We start from the raw sequence: 20,788 nt of genomic DNA, 5'->3' as shown, positions 1-20,788 counted from the left end.
TTTTGTTTAATAAATTATGTTTTTGTTATGCGTTTTTTTTTTTACTGAAGTAGTTCTTAAAGTACATATGTCCTGAAGTTGCCCTCCTCCTCTCTCAAAATAGGCATCTCTATTAAAACCGAAAATTGCAGTTAAAATTGTAATTTTGTACCTTAAGTTTAATTTTGGTACACATGGGAGGAAATAAAGGTTTTATAAGAATACCATAACAATGATTAAAAGCATTTATTAAAATTACAACGATATTGCACGCTATACAAAACTATTTCACGTCATGTACTTACAAAAATACGGCCGATATTACGTATTTTGTGCATTTATGTTCTTAGCTTATGTCGATACAAATGTTTCAAAATCATTATTTTAATAAATAACAAATAGTGAAAGTACATTAAATATGTAATAACAGTTTAGAGTACGCATTATAAATGAATAGTAATGATTTTAGTTACATTACATTATTGGCAAGTTTTTTGCTAAGATATTATAAACAGTAATTACAACCCAAGTACCTAATAAAACAATTTAAATAGATTACACTTGCCGCGTATAATGTATTTGAAGGGATCGAAATGTTGGGATGTGTTAAATACGCGATATAATCCGTTTAAATTGGTCTATTTCAACATCGCGGTAACCGAAGATAATATAATCCACTGGGGAGTAGTGCAAAGTATCAGTCAATATGTGTTAATTTTTTGTGCGAGTTAGCAAATATAGGTAATAATGAATTATAATCAATTTCATTCATATTGATATTGATTATTTTTGCGTAATATAAAGATTTATGATTTTGATTACCATGATATTTCTTTTTAAATGGACTGCACACAACACAACGGAGTGACAGCTTAGGCTAAAATAAATAATCAATAATGATTTTGACATTTAATTAACAATTATTAATATTTGTAAAACAGCTAGCTAGAGAACTAGGTTTAGGTACATTTTAGATATTTGACTATTCGCCGAGTTACACCATAGACAAACTAACAAAGAGTGCAAAATGTCAGTCAGATTACCTTAGGATCCTTAGATGTGCAAGTTGCCAAATGTTTCCAAAAAATTGGAAAAGTTCTAGAATATTTCATGAAGATATTTCAGGAAACAAAGGAAACTTTAATTTATTTATTTAATTATTAAAACGCTCTCATCTGATGACATCATGACGTTTATAATGACGTAATGACGCTTTGTTACTTCAAAATCAGTGCAGAGTTAGCTCAGTCGGACTCTTAGCCAATTTTGACAGCTCCACCTATTACAGCTAGTATTTTTGCGGTCACAATATTTTGCACTACTTTACGCATCTTAGGGTTTCCACCTGTCCAATCCCAGCGCGTCTCACTCTCGCATTAAAGTAAAATGTGAGACGCAGCACACATTGGACAAAGAAATTGGATAGGGGCTGTCCATAAATTACGTCATCGATTTTTGGCGATTTTTGACCCCCCCCCCCTATAATCATCCAAAAATCATGCTTCAAATGACCCCATTTCCTCCTACTTCATGCTACCGTCATCCGATGTCCAGGCCCCCCCCCCCCTAATTTGAAATGACGTAATTTATGAATAGCCCCATAGGTCGAATACCACCCTTAGTACTCCGTTATCTATGGTTTATACCAAGTCTATAGTTCGTTTTTTTTAGCATTAGAAATAAGGTAAACAATCTTGATGTGTCTTTTTATTGAAAAACACATTTTAAAAATAAATTACGGCAAATATGTAACAATTATGAATCGAATACGATCATTTATATTCTTCTGCTTTCATAAGTAATAGTTACTGATTTTTAAAAAGCGTTTTTCAATTAAAAGACATGTCAAGATCGCTCACTTTCTTGCAAGTTCTTTCTAATGCTAAAAAACCGGGCAAGTGCGAGTCGGACTCGCGCACGAAGGGTTCCGTACCATAATGCAAAAAAAAACGAAAAAAAAAAGCAAAAAAAAAACGGTCACCCATCCAAGTACTGACCACTCCCGACGTTGCTTAACTTTGGTCAAAAATCACGTTTGTTGTATGGGAGCCCCATTTAAATCTTTATTTTATTCTGTTTTTAGTATTTGTTGTTATAGCGGCAACAGAAATACATCATCTGTGAAAATTTCAACTGTCTAGCTATCACGGTTCGTGAGATACAGCCTGGTGACAGACGGACGGACGGACGGACGGACGGACAGCGAAGTCTTAGTAATAGGGTCCCGTTTTACCCTTTGGGTACGGAACCCTAAAAAACGAACTATGGTATAGGAGTCTAAATTAACAATACATATATTATTATTATGTATAAGTATTATTAATACTGTTCTTAACTTAAAGAGTATCATAGTGAAATATAAACAAGTGTACTACAGAAGACGGTCGGCCAGTCTTCCTGTTTCGTATATTAAAAAATGTGTCGCTCCGCATAAAAGGGACCTTAGCAACTGTCGTTTACGAAAGTTTATACAAATTATTATATTGTCGCTTACCATAAGGACGAAATTTTCTAGCATCTTTTTCTTGAAAACGACACATATTCGTTAAGTGGCGTAAGCAGCAGTTGAACTCGGAAGTTTCTTTTTATATGGATCGACACAAAATTGTTCTTACGACAATATTATTCTGAGCAAATATAAAAATACTTAGCTTATATTTTAGTTAAATTTTACTAAATGAACTGTCGTGGTTGTATGAGGCATATTTATAGATACGAAATATTAATTCATCATTATACAGAACGATGGGGACTTTCATCTCAGGTTTATGTATTGATATGTATGTAAATGTACATAAACTTGAAGAAAAATTAATTTGTATCATATAATCAATATGAAAATTTATTGTAAGATATTTTTTTAATTGTACACAATTTACACCAAATATAAATGAGAATTTCAATACAGACTATACCTCATACACATTTGATACGCAGTTATCACAATGGCGCGGATCCGGTGTGTAAGCAAGACAACGCTATGCACGTATATAGCGATGTCCCGCTCGCACACCGAAGAGACGTGTAGCTCCGCATCCTACGTGAAGACCGCCATACTACACAGTGCACATTCAAGGCCACACTTTATACGGAGTGTTCAATACAAAACAAGATTTCCTACTCACTCTTTTTGAATTGAACACCATGTATATTGAGTGACATACAATTGAGCGCTAAGACCTTGACACTTGTGTTTGCATACATATATTTTTGACAGACCTTGTTATCAGTGAACCAAATCTATGAAAGTTCTGTTCTGAGATACTCAGTACCTATCCGTAGGTATTCAACAGATGTTTGCACACATAAAATTTATGACTTGCGGCCCGATTCGAACTTTAAGACACGTCAATTAATAGATCTAGAAACGTCATGAATTAGATATGTCAGTGCCAAATGTGACATTTCTTCAAACAAGAACGTCACTTTTGACACTGACACATCTAATCCATATCGTTTCTAGATCTATTCATAGACGTATACGTATACTGGCTGAACTAGTTCGTCTAAAATATGGACGCTCATCATCACATCATCGCGACAGTAAGATCAAAGTGATGTGTTAAGATTTAGTTAATGGAAACCGTTTTCTCCCGAAATCGAAATTGCATGAAAAAGTACCTATTGTCAGTAGCTATACTTCCCTCTTAATGTACGAAATTCTTTGTGCTTGTGCTCTGGTTTCCTAGGATAGCGGTGCCGTCATATAGCGGCCGTCTCCATACAAATACTACGACATCCATATTTAGCCGTATTATTTAGTATGGAGACGGCCGCTATATGACGGCACCGCTATCCTAGGAAAACCGATCTTTAGCGTTCATATTTTAGACGGTCTTCCCCACGTTGACTGACACTATTCTCATTAGTCCACTGAAACAAAGCCGCCCTCCTTGTATTTAGTGTTGGGTAGGACTCGAGTCCTTCGAGTCCTCTGCTTCAAGACCCCACTCAGTTTTTCAGACTCTTATAATTAAATCTAAACTCAAGTTATATTCAACTTGATAGAGACACGAGTCTTTTGTAGAGACTTGAGTCGTTTTCAGAGAACTCGATTTTTTTTACAAACAATTTCGAAATGCATCGTCTTTATGTATAATTGTGGATTAGGTACCTACACAAATCATACGATAAGGCCTAATTTCTTTACTGTTATTTAGGAAAAACCTATAAAATTGTTGACGGAGTATTTATTCGGAGGCTCGAGTCCTTTTGAGCTGCTCTTAAAAAAGACTCAACAAAGGACTCGACTCGGAACTTTTAAGTCCCGAGTCGAGTCCTTTAAGTCTTTTAAGACTCAGAAGTTTATTAAGCGCAGAGTCTCGTAAAATCGAACTGAGTTCTTCAAATTTAGACTCAAAGGAGTCGAGTTCCTACCAACACTACTTGTATTGCTATTGTTTACTGCGCGGGCTGCGACTTGGTGATCCTCCGGGCGCCTCTGTTGGGCGGCCCCTTGGGCTTGGCGAAGGCGGGGCGGTGCAGGTTGCGCTTGGGGTGGATCTCCTCATATAGGAACTCTTCAGTGAGCTCCTTGCCATCGTCAATTTCAATCTGAAATTAAAAAAAAAGAAATATAAAAATCCGCAAATCTAGCTTTAATCTTTCGTATGCTACTGTAAACTGGCTAGCCAAAACGTGAATTTTTGCGGTCAAGGAGACCTTATTATGCCTGAAGACTGATTGCAGATACCTAAAATGAAAAAAAAAAAGAGAATAGAATGGGAAAACGTTTACTGCAAAAACCATCTACATACAGCACCATATAAATTTCATTTTAAAAGAAAGAGGATCTTATACACTAAACAGTTAAATCTACTTGAAGCTTATACTAACATGCAATAATTACAGTATTGATGCTGCTACTGAGGCTACAAATGGACACAACTCAGCATATGCTCTAACATATTTACAATACAACGCTGGTCTTCCGTGGAGCCCACGGCATGAAGATAAAGGCAGTGTCAAAATGTGATTTAGCAACTAATATTTAACACATATTAGAAACTTAATACTTACTCGTTTTTCTACCACAACTCCAATTTTCTCTATGATGTCTAGGAACTGTCCTTTACAGCTAGAATACAGCATCCTCTCTTTGATCGAGCAGTTATAACCGGGCATCGAGTAGATGAACACTGAACATAGAAAATAGGATTATAAATAACTAGCGACACGTCCCGGCTTCGCACGGGTTACACAAAACCTTAACAAATTATACACCTAAACCTTCCTCAATCACTCTATTGATAGGTGAAAACCGCATGAAAATCCGTTCAGTAGTTTTCGAGTTTATCGAGGACATACATATACGCAAACAGACAGACGCGGCGGGGGACTTTGTTTTATAAGGTGTAGTGACGATCATGCCCGGGCTATAACTTCGAACTACATCGTCCGTTTGTTTGTTTGTGTCTATCCATCGCTCGAATGTGGAAGAGCGATAGAAGAACAAAGAAGTTGGTTTCAGAATTAAAATTTTGATGTGCAAGATTGATTAAGGGTCACTTGCACCATTCACTAGCCCGGGGTTAACTGGTTAAACCTGAGCCTCTACCATCAGTTTTAACATTGACATAACGCTCACGTCTACGTAATTTACTTTCTGTACATCTCGCTTCCACTATTGCTCGCATATGCGAGTACGAGCGAGATGCATAGAAAGTAAGTTACTTAAACGTGAGCGTTATGTCAATGTCAAAACTGGTGGTAGCCGTACTGTAGTTACCATGGTTAATTCATAATTTATTCATTGCTTTTATGGGTTTTACAAGATGTTAAAATATTTACATGTTCCAGCATAAACCCCGTTGGGGCACAGCAATATACATAAAGACTTAAAAACTAGTACACACTAGCAATTAACATTATTAAGACTTATAATTAAGATACTCCTTTATATTGTAAAATGAGTTTTCAACCAAGAACTTTTTTAGTTTGTTAAAGAATGTTGAATCTTTCTCTATATGTTTTAGTTCTGACGGTATGTTGTTATACAGGGTGTCCCAGAAATCGACGTCAAGCCGTAAACGGATGATAGACCAAGTCATAACAGTTATCATAAAAATACAAAAAAAAATACATAATAATAAAAAAATTAGAATAAATTATGGAATTTGTAGTAACAAGAGTTAAAGAACCATTACAGGGTGTGGATTTTTTAGTGAATTTTTAAAGTGACCATAATTTTTAAAGAACATGAGTTGGATTTTTTTTGTATTTTTATGATAACTGTTATGACTTGGTCTATCATCCGTTTACGGCTTGATATCGATTTCTGGGACACCCTGTATACTGTGACTGCCATATGGTAAGGACCGGAGTTCACTATTTTTAGATTTGTGAAAGTGCTAACTAATTTGTTTTTTTTTCCGCAGATTTTGAGTTATCCCTTGTTCGCTCAAATAAATGTTTTTGTTTTTTAACAAATTTACACAATTCAAAAATGTACAGTGAAGTTAACGTCAATATTTTCATGTTTTTGAGGAGGCAACTCTCCATGTCATTTATATTGGCTAGTATTCTTATACACTTTTTTTGTAGCAAGAACAACGACTCTACGTTCGTGCTATTCCCCCATAAGATAATACCATATGATAACCAAGAATGGGCATAGGCATAATAGGCATTAGTTGCAGCTTTTAAGTCTGTACATTTCTTCAACATGGAGAGGGCATATGTCAATTTGGATAATTTTATCGAGATTTTATCAACATGTGCCTTCCAATTTACGCAGGAGTCTATTTCCACACCTAGTAAAGAACATGACTCAACAACCGCCAATGATTCATTATTTAAGCAAGGGTTCATATCAATTGCTGGCTTCTGACAAGGTTTTATCTGCATGATTTTACCATTTACCATTACAATTTGACACTGGGTTTAACCGGTTAACCCTGCGTTAGTGGGATGGTGCAAGTGGCGCTAAGTATTCTATCGTGTTAAAAATTTACCTATGCTATCCAAGTGGTCTCCTTCGTGGCTGTGTTTGAACACGTATAGGTGATACCTCGCCTGGTCGCTCGGCACTTGCTCCGGCAGACTCACTAGAGGGATGTTGGCGGCTTTCGATAGGTGGATCTTTTCTTCTTCTAAATCTGTAATATGTGGAAAGAGAACATTAACTCTTTCATAAACTGAGAGATAGAACTTCTACAAACAAACAACTACAAAACAAAACTTCTAGAAACTGGCACCATTACTCGAGTACATTCAATCTTTGACCAGCTAGGAACAGTAACATCAAAGATATATTAATAATTCGCACCTAACTTCTTTTTAATAAGGCGTAAAATGTAGACATATCTTTGAACAGTACGTGCTCTTTGAACTTGCTCTTTGAGTGCCTGTTGAACTTTGAGTAATTTGGGATAAACAGATGGTGCTGCCATCTATATAATGTAGTAAAATTACTACACACACTCACATAAATATGGAAGTAGAAATTATAGTTTTAACCCTTTACCGCATATGGGTACAAATTTGGAACGTAATGATATTATCCTCTTGGATTGATATAAGCGTCATCTGTTTTACTGAACTTGTAAGAGGTAGAAACTATGAATACTACTGAACGTTTTCTGTACTTGATGCAGCTTCTAACTAGTTTGTGGTCCATATGACGTTATCTTTTCCACCGACGTCCGGCAATTTTACTTGCAATTGAATTGAATTTTTTTTTTAGTTGTCAATCACACGATTGACAACTATGTAATTAGCTTTTCGTTGTTATATTTAGTGCAATAAATAATTTTTCAGCGTTGAGTATTAGAAAAGTATATGCCGCGAGATTTTACGGTAAAACATGTAAGCATTTATATTCAAATGACTATGTATGATGTTGTGAAAGTTTGTTCCTGAAATGGAACACTATGCGTTACAAGCTAGAAGGATTGGACTAATATGAAACATTATGCATTATTGATTTTTTTATCAGTTTGGCAAATATGGAACCTTATGCACTCAGGCAAGCTACTTCTGTATTTTATTTTTATTAAGTTAGGTACGTTAGCCGCATTGCTAATAATCTGTAGATAACCGGTGACAGCTGGTAGCTACAGATAACCTATAACGATCAAATTATTTTACTACATCAATGACAAACAAGTATACGTTCCGTATGGTGGTAAGTGGCTACCATAGCCTAAACCTTAGCAAAAATAAGTATAAAAATAATAAATCGTTTTTGAAATTGTAAGTGTTTTTTTTTAAACTTACATTTCCATACATATATTGCATACAGTTCCAAATTTGACGGTCGGGCTCCGGTTATCCACTAATACATAAAGTTCCAAATTTGGAACAAATTGTTATTTACTATTATTTTTAATTGGGTCCAATATAGATTTTTTTCACAATTTTTTTTATGTTGCATTTATAGTGTTTTATAACATATATTTAATTCGGGGAGAATAAAAAATCCATGCGGTAAAGGGTTAAGTAAACGATATAATACACTCGCGTGCAAAAGTATTGCATCACTTTGCATTTTTTCGTCCGCACCCAATATATTTGTAAACTGGTTAATTTCTCTAAATTATTTTAATGTAATCATGTTCCTTGAAGTTTTAGCTTTACGAAAAGTAAAAAAACATGGAAATCGGCCCAGTATTTTTCAAATTATCAACATTTTCCCGATTTGTGAGCGGTTTCACGTTATCACGCGCACGAGTTGCGTTACCCTTGACCCTTATAAAACGGGGGGTAGAGAAGGGGTTGTTATCAGTCACTTATCAGAAGTCGATCGTTACATATCTCCGCGTATTTTCCCGTGAAAAAGACCTGGAAAAATGGAAACCACTGAAGCTGAAGTCCGCCAAATCATCCAGCCCCTGCAAGCGGGGCGTAGCCAACGTTCAGTAGCTGCCGAGCTGAATTTAAGCCAATCTGCAGTTTGCAGAGTTTACCAGAGGTTCCAGGGGACTGGATCCTTTACTTCAAGACCAAGAAGCGGCCGCAGAGAGTGTACATCAGAGAGGGACGACCGCTTCTTTGTCACAACATCTCTCCGAGATCGACACCAGACCAGCATTGCCATCCAGCAGCGTCTGCGTGAAGTACGAGGAGTGGCTGCCAGTGAGTAGACAATAAGAAGAAGACTTAAGAAAGCGAACTTGACACCCAGGAGGCCCGCAGCGGTGCCCAGATTGCTGGCGCGACACCGTACAGCCTAAAGAGAGTTTGCTGAAAATCACAAGGACTGGACCATTGAGCAATGAACCCCAGTTCTCTTCTTGAAAGAGTGCAGAATGTGTTTGAATGGATGTGACCGAAAAGAAAGAGTCTACAGAAGGCCAGAAGAACAGTTCGCTCAATGTTTCTTCTCCGAAAGGGTCGCCTATGGCGGTAGATCCGTAATGTTCTGGGGCGGCATTTCCTACGACGGGCGGACAGAACTGGTTTTCGTGCCTGGCGGGGGCCGTGACAGTGGATTGACCGCTGCCAAGTACATCACTGATATCCTGGAGGAACATGTTGTTCCTTATGCCGGTATTTTTGATGAGGGGTTCATCCTAATGCAGGATAATGTCCCGTGTCATACCGCTAGGGCCACCGCAGCCTACCTTCTCGAAGTGGGCATCGACACAATTGACTGGCCAGCGATGAGCCCGGACTTTAACCCCATTGAACACGTGTGGGACTACCTAAAAAGGAGGGTTCGAAAGCGGAATCCTGCCCTAGTCAATGTTGAGGAGCTGAAGGGAGCCTTGCTGGAGGAGTGGGACGCTATTCCTCATCATCACATTAAAAAATTAATTACGTCTATGAAAAACCACTTGGTTTGTGAAAGGAGGCCTGTGGGTGGCAATACCAAGTATTAATTTAATAATAATAAACGTTATTGTATTAAAAAATGACTTTTATTTTCAAGTTTCCGGATTTATTTTTGGAGCATTATGCGACTACTTTCAGTTTTATGATTTTTTTTAGTCTTCAGATACGAAATTTCATTGAATTTACCATTTTTCTAATGCGTTACATTATAATCTTTCAGTTGATACCAAAATTTTCAGAATCGGGTATAGAATTACAAAGATATTGGGTGCGGACGAAAAAATGCAAAGTGATGCAATACTTTTGCACGCGAGTGTAGATTAAGACCACTTACGTATAGCTTTACTTTTACTTTACTTTATTTATACAGTGTTGTTTCTCACCGATTTTAAACTGTATGTAGTTGTAGGAACCCCTCTGTAGATCCACTATGGCTTGTTCGGCGGCTTCCGTGATGGGAAACGAAACGCCACCCATAGTTGATTGCCTGGAAATTACAATTTGTATTTTAAATTACATTTATTATTAGAATCAGGCTAAGGGAAATTGAGTTTATTTTCATACGTGACATACATTGGTTCTTGATTCGATTATAATGAAACAAACATATTTACAAGGTGTTTTGTGCTTTGAAGAACACCATCTTACCAAAAATTTGCATTAGTTAACCTTTTGAACGCAAGACGTCCATTTGCCGTGCCACTGACGCCACGGGGGTAAAATTTAGTTTTGTGAATAAATAATGCCAACCTAAAAGTGGGGTGTGTTTCAGTACGGATACGTCAAATGCTGTCTTTGGCGTCGTTGTCACGATTTTGCGTTGACGTCATTTGCCGTCTGTGGCGTTCAAAAGGTTACCCTGGTATTCACTACTTGAGGTAATCAGGAATACAAACAAAAAAAGTTTCTTATACAGATTATTTAAAAAACATCTGCGAAAGAAATAGCAGTTAATATAAAAGTATACTAGATCAGGATCACACAGAACCACACTATATACCTATTGTGGACAGTCATGATTTTAGCAGTCCATTGTACAAGTGGCTTTGTAACTCAATTCCTACGAGCATGCTCTAAAGTTTTCAAAGAAAACGCAACTCTTAACTCCGGGTTGCCCAGCTAATACTTTTGACGCGCCGCCAGTGGTCTGGTGGTTGAATGTACGATGCATCCTTACTAGGGTGTGCTGGGTGGGTTTTGTACACAAAGTCGGGAATTCCCGTGACTTTCCATACAAATTCAGTGCCAGGAGCGTTTCCTAATCCTTACCTAGAGTCGGTACTGTAGTTGGTGCTATGGTCGGTCTGCTGGAGTTCTTTCAAGGCCTCTTCCCTTTCCGTCAGCGGCGCCGGCGCGCTGATGCCGCTCAAGTGCGCCTTGTAGCCTTTCAGGGATACTTCTCCCTGATATAAACAAATTAATTTATTTAGTTCGCAGCAGAAAACTCAATACGCGCACTCGCAGACCTAGGACACACGGCACGGCCCATCACTAAAGGAACGGAGCTACCGGGACTCCTCTCTGCGACAAATATTTTCATAATTATCCTTTATACGGGCCTTAACAGTGAATATGAATAATGGACATCTAGCGTACGAATTATATTTTACATTTTCGACTATTGAGGTACAACCAATTCTGCTTGATGACTGTAACAGAAATCAGAAATAATTTATTTTACTCATGGTAAACTTTAACTCCATACAAAATTATAAATAGGACAGAAGAAATTCAAGACGTATAACATAAGAGTTTACAACTGCTAACCGGCAAGTCAGCGCTGATCTTATTGTGAGACCACTGGTGGGCCAAACAAAACTTGTACCATCTAAATGAGCCTTAAGCGTAATGTAAGTGTACCTATTACTATCTTAACAACAATGACAATGCGCACTCCTGTACTAAAGTATGAAATTAGCAGGGTTAAGATGTCAGTGGCATTAAGATAGAGTAGGATAAAACTTTGTCAGGGACTTTATTTTGCAGCCTGATGACAATTACTTTGTTTTCATAATTATTGGTTACTTACCTTGGTAGTGGCATGCATCTCGTCTTTTATATGCGCTGAGCCAAATTCCTGCTTGAGTGTAGCCTTGGTTGAAGCGTACAGCATCTTGTGCCGGACCGCCGCCGAGTCCGGAGACCAGCTGAGAAGCAACCACTCGTGGCCCAGAGAGTTTGTGGAGTCGAACCTGAAAACATAACAACAATGGTTTAGAATAGAATATAGTAGTCAGGTGAATTTATGCTTGTTACTTAATCTTTACATTAATGCATTGGTGTTGTTGACTACCTAAGCTGGCACCAGTACTATACAAAAAAATAAACCCTTCATTTCTTATATAGGAGGCAAACAAGCAGACGGATCACATGATGGTAAGCGAATACTGCCGCCCAAGGACAACATCAAAAAAGAATTAAACATTTACCTACATCTTTTAGAATAATTGTTAGACCAAAAAGATGACAAGGTTGTATATTGTTTGTTTTGGGTATTATGGGATGATACCATATGTATTGTATGGAGAGTTTCATCAGTAGTTACTCATAGAGTACATCTGAATGTCTGTCAAGTTAAACCAGTTTGACAGAACTGGCTTCCTTCGAATCTAATCCCTGTATACTAATTATTTCAAATTTAACACTTTTACAGCCCAATATCAAACACATTTTACGATGGTGCATAATGCAATGATTGTGCCTCATGGCATGGCGTTCAAAGGGTTAACAGTCTCACCTATATAACATGTAGCAGGGCATATCTTCCACAATCAGTGAAGGTAGATATTTGTCAAAGTCCTGTTCCCAAGTCCCTTTCACTGGCTCTTTCCTGGCAAGAGTCAACTGTTCTGAAAGATATTTCACAAAATATTAATTAATTAATTGTAAATTGGACATGGAACACAAATAGGCTAGGTTCATATTAAAAAAAATCGAATCTAATGAAATTTAGGAAAATCTATATCGAAAAACACAGGCTCAAGCATATTGGGCAGTTTTAATAATTTCAACTTATTTTAAAGTCTATAAAATTGATACTATCCTGTTTTTATTTCCCGATAAATCCTTGACACTTGGCACTTTCAAAGCCTTAAATCTCTAAGTCCCAGGGTTCCAATATCCTACTTAGCTCTATATCAATATTTTCTTACCATTTTCTATACCGATTTTCATGACGCGTATTTTTCCATCCCTACATTTATTGAAATACTTTTTCAGGTCTTCATTAGCTGCAAAACAAATTGTAATGAGTCCAAGTTCTTGAAGCAAGGAAACAAAGTCAGTCATATGAACAACATTCATATTTTGAGAGGTGCATACATTTGTGCAGGTACCAATTATGTATTGAATACATAAACCTGAAGGCTAGTTATTAATGTTGTGCCTTAGTTTATGTATATACCAATACAACATATTCATCATTTAGTAGAAAATGGTACCAGGTAAATGTTAACACTGACCATGGCATGGTACATAAAGAAGATATTTGTTTCCGCCCTAAAGTAGGAAAAAGGAGTGGCAAAACTGAAAAACCTGTACACATATCTGTAATATTTATTTGATTACCAATATATTATAAATAAGTACAAAGAGATTTTTCAAGCATTTTAAGTAAATAAGTCCCATAACGCGGCTTTTATGTAACCAAAGTTATTTAAAGATATGAATCAAATCAAGGAATAAAGGCGTGGGATTACAGCTGTTGTAATGTGTACACGATAAAATATGTGAAAAGTAGCGATATTCGGAGTTATATCGCTTCACGTCATACCTTGAATACCCGTTTGATGAGACATCTTACTGTCAGTTCTGTAGTTACACTATGTAAATACAAGAACTACGGAAATATTGTTCAGGTATTACAACTGTAAATACTTTACAATACACAAAAATACGTGAATTAAACGTAATGACGAGTTAATAGAACCGTCATGTCATGAAACCGTCCGACTCCGACTTGTCTTGTCGGTTGTCACTGATGTCATTTGTGTCAGTGAAGTATGTAAGACGTATTTTCAGAAGCCACCATTTATTAATATAATGTTTGGTTTGTTATTATTTTCATTTTACATATATTCAACCTACTTTGAGTTAAATTAACTAACCATTATATTCTCTAGTTATTTAAAAACTGAAAATATCAAGATATCCCTCAGATATTGATTTTTATCAAGATCGGGCCGAAAATAAATAAAATCAAGATGGCGGCCGTTAGCTGAAATTTCAACTTCAGATTCGTGTTAAGGGGCCTCTTGGACCCTCAGATATCGATTTTTATCAAGATCGGGTCAAAACAAAAATAAAGAAAATCAAGATGGCGGCCGTTTCGTTAAGTTTGACTTCAGATTCGTGTTAAGGGGCCTCTCGGACCCTCAGGTATCGATTTTCATCAAGATCGGGTCAAGAATAAAGAAAATCAAGATGGCGGCTGTTTCGTGATATTTCGACTTCAGATTCGTGTTAAGGGGCCTCTCGGACCCTCAGATATCGATTTTTATCAAGATCGGGCAGAAAATAAAAAAAATCAAGATGGCGGCCGTTTCGTTAAATTTCGACTTCAGATTCGTGTGACCCTCAGATATCGATTTTTATCAAGATCGGGCCGAAAATAAAGAAAATCAAGATGGCGGCCGTTTCATTAAATTTCGACTTCAGATTCGCGTTAAGGGGCCTCTCGGACCCTCGGATATCGATTTTTATCAAGATCGGGCCGAAAATAAAGAAAATCAAGATGGCGACCGTTTCGTTCAAATTTCCCTTGAGATCCGCGTTAAGGGGCCTCTCGGGTCCTCAGATATCGTTTATCTGAAAAAAGAAATGGTTGTCTGTAAAGTCGGTTCACGGACGATAGATTTTGCGTGATAAGGTCATAAGAAAGCATTACCACTACATTACGTAACGTTACCATGGAGATCTGTCCACAACGTTACAATGGAGATCTGTCAACAACGTGACACCTTTTCGTGCATGCTACCGGTGTTCATCGATTAGAAGACATTATCACGTCAAAAAAAATGGCCATTTTTAAATTTATCACTTTTCTATAGATAGACACAAACACATCGAGGAAGCACAAGTATCATTATAATAATCCAAAAATAGGCGTCAGTAAATATTCGAAATTGGAATGTTCTACATCGCGCTATCGAAATTTTTCTTGTCGCGTATATATACCTCCAAGTCACTTATAGGGAGGTTGGTCGGGGAGGCGGTGGACTCCGACCGAGTGCCGCTGGCACATAAACATTATTAGTCACACTAGACCGACAGACCGACCGACAGCCAAGGCCGACATTCAGCGCGCTTCGCGCGCTCTTACATACTTTGCGCCTGCGGCGCCCTTCACGCTTAAAGGTCGGGCAATGCCCGACAATCAGCGCGCTTGACGCGCTCTTACATACCGGCGCCCTTCACACTTAAATACATACTGGGCGCCTGCGGCGCCCTTCACACTTAAAGGTCGGGCAAAGCCCGACATTCAGCGCGCTGCGCGCGCTCTGCGCGCTCTTACATACTGGGTGCCTGCGGCGCCCTTCACACTTAAAGGTCGGGCGAAGCCCGGCAATCAGCGCGCTTGGCGCGCTCTTACATACAGGGCGCCTGCGTTAGAAAACTGAGGGATTCAGATCGATGGTCATTGCCGTCATTGGCGTGGGGAAGCCCCTTATAGTACTCAGTGGGCTGAAGCTTTGCCCTTGGTATCATCCATGGTATAATCGAACGAGCGAGCGAAGCGAACGAAGTTCTTCGAACGAGCGAGCGAAGCGAACGAAGTTCTTACATTCGACATTCGTTCTTACACGCGGCTGGCTAGGGGCACGTCCCGGCATTTCGATGTTTTTAAGTTGAACTATCAGAGGATAGTTTGATACTCAAGAACTTAAGTAAATTTGTTCTAATTTAAATGAAATTGGGTAAACGTGTAGTTGAGGGCATTATATTTTAGTCATTAAATTAAAAAAAAAATTAAACAAGGGGTTATTGAGCTAGAAGAGCTTAACACTGATTTAAACTTTCACGATATTCAACATTATCAAACTACACAACGGGACTTAATCGCGTATTTAAGTTTTAAGATTTACCTCCGACGTTTCGAGGACGGCGTTGTCCCCGTGGTCTCGGAGAAGACTGGCTCAAGTTGACATCAACATCTTCTAGCCGCGCGAGTTTTTCGAACTACCCGCACTTGGTCTTGTTTATCAGTTTGAACGTTTTGTGCACTAGGGATGTTACTCTGTCGACACACAACACTAACGATATTCGATTTATCGACTGTCGATATTCGTTTCCGCTTACATTTGCTAATGACTGGATTCCATGTGGATGAGATCTTAAAACCCTCGTCCCGATTAAAATTGCAATGTTTTTTGATTTCAATGGCTTCCCGCACTTTTCTACTGTAGAAATGGCGATCCGTGGAAAGGATTTTAGGGTTATGCAGCTCAATCCAGTGGTTTGGTCCTGACTCCAGCAAATGCTCAGCCACGAAAAAACAAAAGAAAAAGAGAAAACAAAAGAGAAAGAGTTAAGGGACATATCGCAGCTGTCAAAAATCGTCAGGTGAACAAGTCTGTCAGGGGGGGGGGGGACACTAGGAATGTAGTTAACGTCAGTAAAGATACAGGCGACTTCTATATCTTGTTCCCGACAACATTAGTTGACTTCCGATTACACAAACTACGTCACCAGATGTCACTATAAAATTTATATAATTTTAGTGTACTTAATTAATATTTAAATTAAAATAAGTACGAATTAATATTTGTAATTATTATAATTTTCAATTAATTTTGCGACAAAATAAGAATTTTGTTAAAATGTGATTAATTATGCTGTTTGTTTATGCTGGCAACACATGCATAATCGCCAAGACCATGCCAAGACATGCAATTTTTTTGCTGTCACTGGAAGAGGGTACCTAAATATAAAATATTTTAGTGATGGTTGAGCCATTTTATTCGTTATGATTCTGGAGGAAATTCGATTATAGCCCAAATGAAAACACATGCCCTGTTGTGAAAACCCCCAGAAAGTGCGTTGAGTTGTATCTCAGTGTTGGCCGAAAGTTAATCCAAATTGAAAATGTTGGCCATTAACCATTATAAATTGAATCGTAAACTGTAATCGTCCGTTACGGTTTAAGGTTCAATTTATAATGGTTAATGGCCAACATTTTCAATTTGGATTAACTTTCGGCCAACACTATCTCTGTTGCTCCGCCTTGTCGTTGAGAAGCACTTGGTCTGTGTTGAGAAGTAATTCCAGTTCTCTGCATTCGCTGATTTATGTGTTGTGTATTGTGTTTGTTATTTTGTGTTCTGTGTTATTTTCTTATTAACATGTATTTTCTTGTGTGTGAATGCTTTTTTACCTCACGCTTTCTTTTCTATTGTTTACCTAAAATTGTACTTTCCTAGCGATAATGTGGTGTAAAACATGTATTACTCTCGGCAGCAAAGTTTGCTCGCTTCTCGTGACTCTGCAACGGTCAAGATTCCACTTTTTTAATCTCTCTATACACTACTAATTTTGGAATATTTCGCATGTTTTGACCTCGATATAAGCACGAGAGGTAAAGAGAACAAGTTTACGAGTACACTTACTCTGTTGTCCCTGTTACTATTTTCCCTGCACTTATTTAATTACTTACGATATCAACAAAATTAAAGCAATAAACATTTTACTTTAATATTCTGTTTATTTATTCCATTATTGATAACATTAACCTTTTCCACATAATGTTAGGTCTACTTGGGCGGTTTACAAGTACATTTTTTGTTTATTTTCTTGTAAACAATTAAAGTTATTTGTTACAAGAAACCAAACAAAAATGGACTTGTAAACCGACCAAGTAGACCTAATATAATGTGGGACGAAAGTTAGTGTCCGACCGAAGGTTCGGTTTCGGTTTCGGTTTCGGCCAGTTTCGGCCAAAAAATCATGTTTCGGCTGTAGTTTCGGTTTCGGCCAAAAAACGGCCGAACCTTTCGGCCGGGCCGAAACTTACGAAATGGTACTTCGTACTATGAAACTAAACTATGTGACAAAGACCAAAAGTTGGGGAATAAGTAGGACAACAATATTAATATGTACCTACATATACTGATTCATGTATAGGTACAGTAATTAACTGGTTTATTATCAAAACACAATTCCACTAATGAGGGCGCCACTAGACGCAGTCTTAAGAGGCTGTTAATACCTATAACGCGCACACTGTCTAATTGTATCGGAGTAAATGAGATAGCACTGTCGCATGTTACTGGGCCTAGGCAAAGGAATAATAAGAAAACTCATCATCTTCCTCGCGTAATCCCGGAATTTTTGCCACGGCTCATGGGAGCCTGGGGTCCAATTGACAACTAATCCCAAGAATTGGCGTAGGCACTAGTTTTTACGAAAGCGACTGCCATCAGACTGACCTTCGAACCCAGAGAGTAAACTAGGCCTTATCGGGACTAGTCCGGCTTCCTCACGATGTTTTTCCTTCACCGAAAAGCAATTAGTAAATATCAAATGATATTTCGTATACCTATAAGTTCCGAAAAACTCATTGGTACGAGCCGGGGTTTATACCTGCGACCTTCGGGTTGAAAGTCGCACGCTCTTACCGCTAGGTTACCAGCGCTCAAGGAAATATCTCGCTTTTTAATACAATAGACATTGGTTGGAGTTTGTGCTCAACTACTTATCCTGAAGCCTGAAGCACGGCTTTGACTTCGTATGAAAGTACGCCTCACTGGGGCACTTCGGACTTTTAGGCCCAGGTGAAGATCGGTACCCGGCCTTGCGATATTTTAACAAAAAATTTCGCGCTCGCTGCGCTCGCGTTTTTGGTTGACCCTGTATCTACATGTTACCTTGACTGGTGAATGAATAGAGTTAGACTAAGAAAATTCTGCAATGATTTTGATAGCATACGCAGTGCAACTAGTGCAAATGTTATTTATACGTCATAATTTCATAGAAGTTTTGACGTTTAAAATAACACTTGCACTGCGTGTGTTATCAAAATCGTTGCAAAATTACCTTGGTCTAACTCTAGTAATTTTCTTAAAAAACTGCTTAAGTAACATCAATTTCAAGGACATTGGGTGTTGACAGCTCCATAATATGTGTGTAAAAGCGGTTTTATGACATTTTTTAAACGATTTTAACAAGTCTACAAAAGGTTCGGTTTCGGTTTCGGTTTCGGCCGAAACTAGAGCCAAAGCCGAACATTCGGTTTCGGTTTCGGCAAAAAAACATGTTTCGGTCGGACACTAACGAAAGTACACGTATGGATGCATATGTAGTTGTGCACGCACACATACATACTTAGTTTCGAGATGGCGCTTTCAAATGAGTTTCCATAAAATGCTTCAAGAGGGCTCTCTTTACCTATATACTTACTTTACTCTTTGAAGTCTGCCGTGTTCAGTTCCAAATCTCAAAAGGAGGAGATTCGATTGTGATTCTTTTTGTTTGTTACTCCATATCCATATCTCCGTCATTACTGGACCGATTTTGAAAATTATTTTTTTGATTGTATGTAGGTATATGCATACAGAATACAGATTGGTCCCGTTTTCGTCAAAACCCAGTTCTGATGATGGGATCTGTGACGTTTATACAATAAAAGTGCAATGCGAACTACCTGCAAGTCGACATTCTGTTGTCAACTGTCATGGCGTACAGGCGGGTCGCGGAGCACACCTGACTGACCAACTGAGTTTTATTTATCACCTTGTAATACAACAGAACCTAGACGCCACAATGGCGACGAGGATAAAGAACGTAAGAAAAAACAAAAAAATCGATGGAGTTGCTAAATAACCGACAAAAAGTTATCAGTTTGAAATTATTTTTTCAATAAAAGGGAGGGAGACGAATGACCCAAATAGCACAGGTATGATGGACCCATTGTGGACTTAATTTATAGCTCTGAGCACATAAACATCTTTATAAGGTACACTTCTGGTATTTAAACTATATTTTGATCGAGAAAAGAACTATTTTTACGCTAATATTATTACTATAGGGCACATTTCAACGTCTTATTCAGTTTAAATACTATTTAATGCTTTTACCTTTCCAAAAAACGGGTCGGTGAACAGAAATTAAGCCAAATACAGTAAAATAAGTTATTAAAAAAAAGGAATAAAACTTTTATAGCGACTGTGTATTTAAGGAAGCGTGTAAAACTATAATTAAGTTATACGTATAATAAATAAACTGTCGCGCATATTGCTGTGTAGTGCTGAATATGTCTGTTCACCGGTAATTTACTACAGGTAACTAAGTATACCAACGTGGTGCTGTCTGCGTTAACGGTTGTTGAAACAATATCTGGGTGCGCTGTAGTTTATTATTAGCTCACAAATGTATCTAATTAACGACAAATGCTTAATAATAGTTCACATAATAGGGTTAGCACTTTTAACCAGAAGTTATCTACCTAAATAAATAATAAGTGTACGCTTTATTTAGCGTCAGACTCAATAAAAATCAACAGATCATCTGCTATACAACATGGTGCTACTTAGCTTACGTGTGCTAGTTAGATATGCATTTAAATTATTTAACCAAATCAGCATAATATTATCTGGGTCTTGTTTCTATAATGCAAAAGGAAAAATAAATAAACAAACTGATACTGTCGGTGAAATTGGTCGTAAAGCTTAAGCGTAATATGAGTACTTATTCTCCAAAAATGGAATACTTTTATGGTTGTAAATGTTGTTGTGTTAATATTGCACTCACCCTCCTGGGGCCCAGCCATACAAGGAAAAAGTCTGAAATTTGCTATTGAAATTTGAATCTATAGTGTAGGATTCAGGGTTGATTTTGTTTTGTTTAAAATGGAACGAAGCAAAACAGATGCAACTCTGCTTCAATTAAACATTAGGTTGTGTCGCTAAGGAGCAAAATGTCATGGTTACGGCGACGGCGAACATTGAATCCTGAACGAAGCGAGGTATTAAAATGGAATACTGAGCGTAGTGAGGGATTCAAGTGTTAACGCCCAAAGTGAAAATAATTTTGCTACCATGTG

At 37.8% G+C, this 20,788-nt stretch overlaps 1 protein-coding gene across 1 annotated transcript; it reads right to left on the bottom strand.

Moving 5' to 3' along the window:
• Nucleotides 1-4,343: 4,343 nt before the first annotated feature.
• Nucleotides 4,344-13,682, bottom strand: LOC134794035 (twinfilin). Its single transcript, XM_063765740.1, has 9 exons — nucleotides 13,526-13,682; nucleotides 12,906-12,983; nucleotides 12,491-12,602; nucleotides 11,783-11,945; nucleotides 11,023-11,156; nucleotides 10,137-10,240; nucleotides 6,933-7,076; nucleotides 4,999-5,117; nucleotides 4,344-4,533 (listed from the first exon to the last, which is right to left on the bottom strand). Exons 1-9 carry the CDS (start codon nucleotides 13,548-13,550, stop codon nucleotides 4,381-4,383), a joined length of 1,032 nt encoding a protein of 343 aa, XP_063621810.1. The 5' UTR covers nucleotides 13,551-13,682; the 3' UTR covers nucleotides 4,344-4,380.
• Nucleotides 13,683-20,788: the final 7,106 nt, after the last annotated feature.

Source organism: Cydia splendana, chromosome 9 (assembly GCF_910591565.1).
Source record: "Cydia splendana chromosome 9, ilCydSple1.2, whole genome shotgun sequence".
Lineage (NCBI taxonomy): Eukaryota > Metazoa > Arthropoda > Insecta > Lepidoptera > Tortricidae > Cydia > Cydia splendana.
This window is presented reverse-complemented; position numbering and strand designations above follow the sequence as displayed.

Coding starts and splice junctions, on each gene's coding strand:
- LOC134794035 (XM_063765740.1), bottom strand. CDS start 13,550: ATGTCTCATCAAACGGGTATTCAAG. Junction 11,157..11,782: donor AGATGCATGCCACTACCAAG/GTAAGTAACCAA, acceptor TGTTTATATCAG/GGAGAAGTATCCCTGAAAGG. Junction 10,241..11,022: donor AACTACAGTACCGACTCTAG/GTAAGGATTAGG, acceptor TGTAATTTCCAG/GCAATCAACTATGGGTGGCG.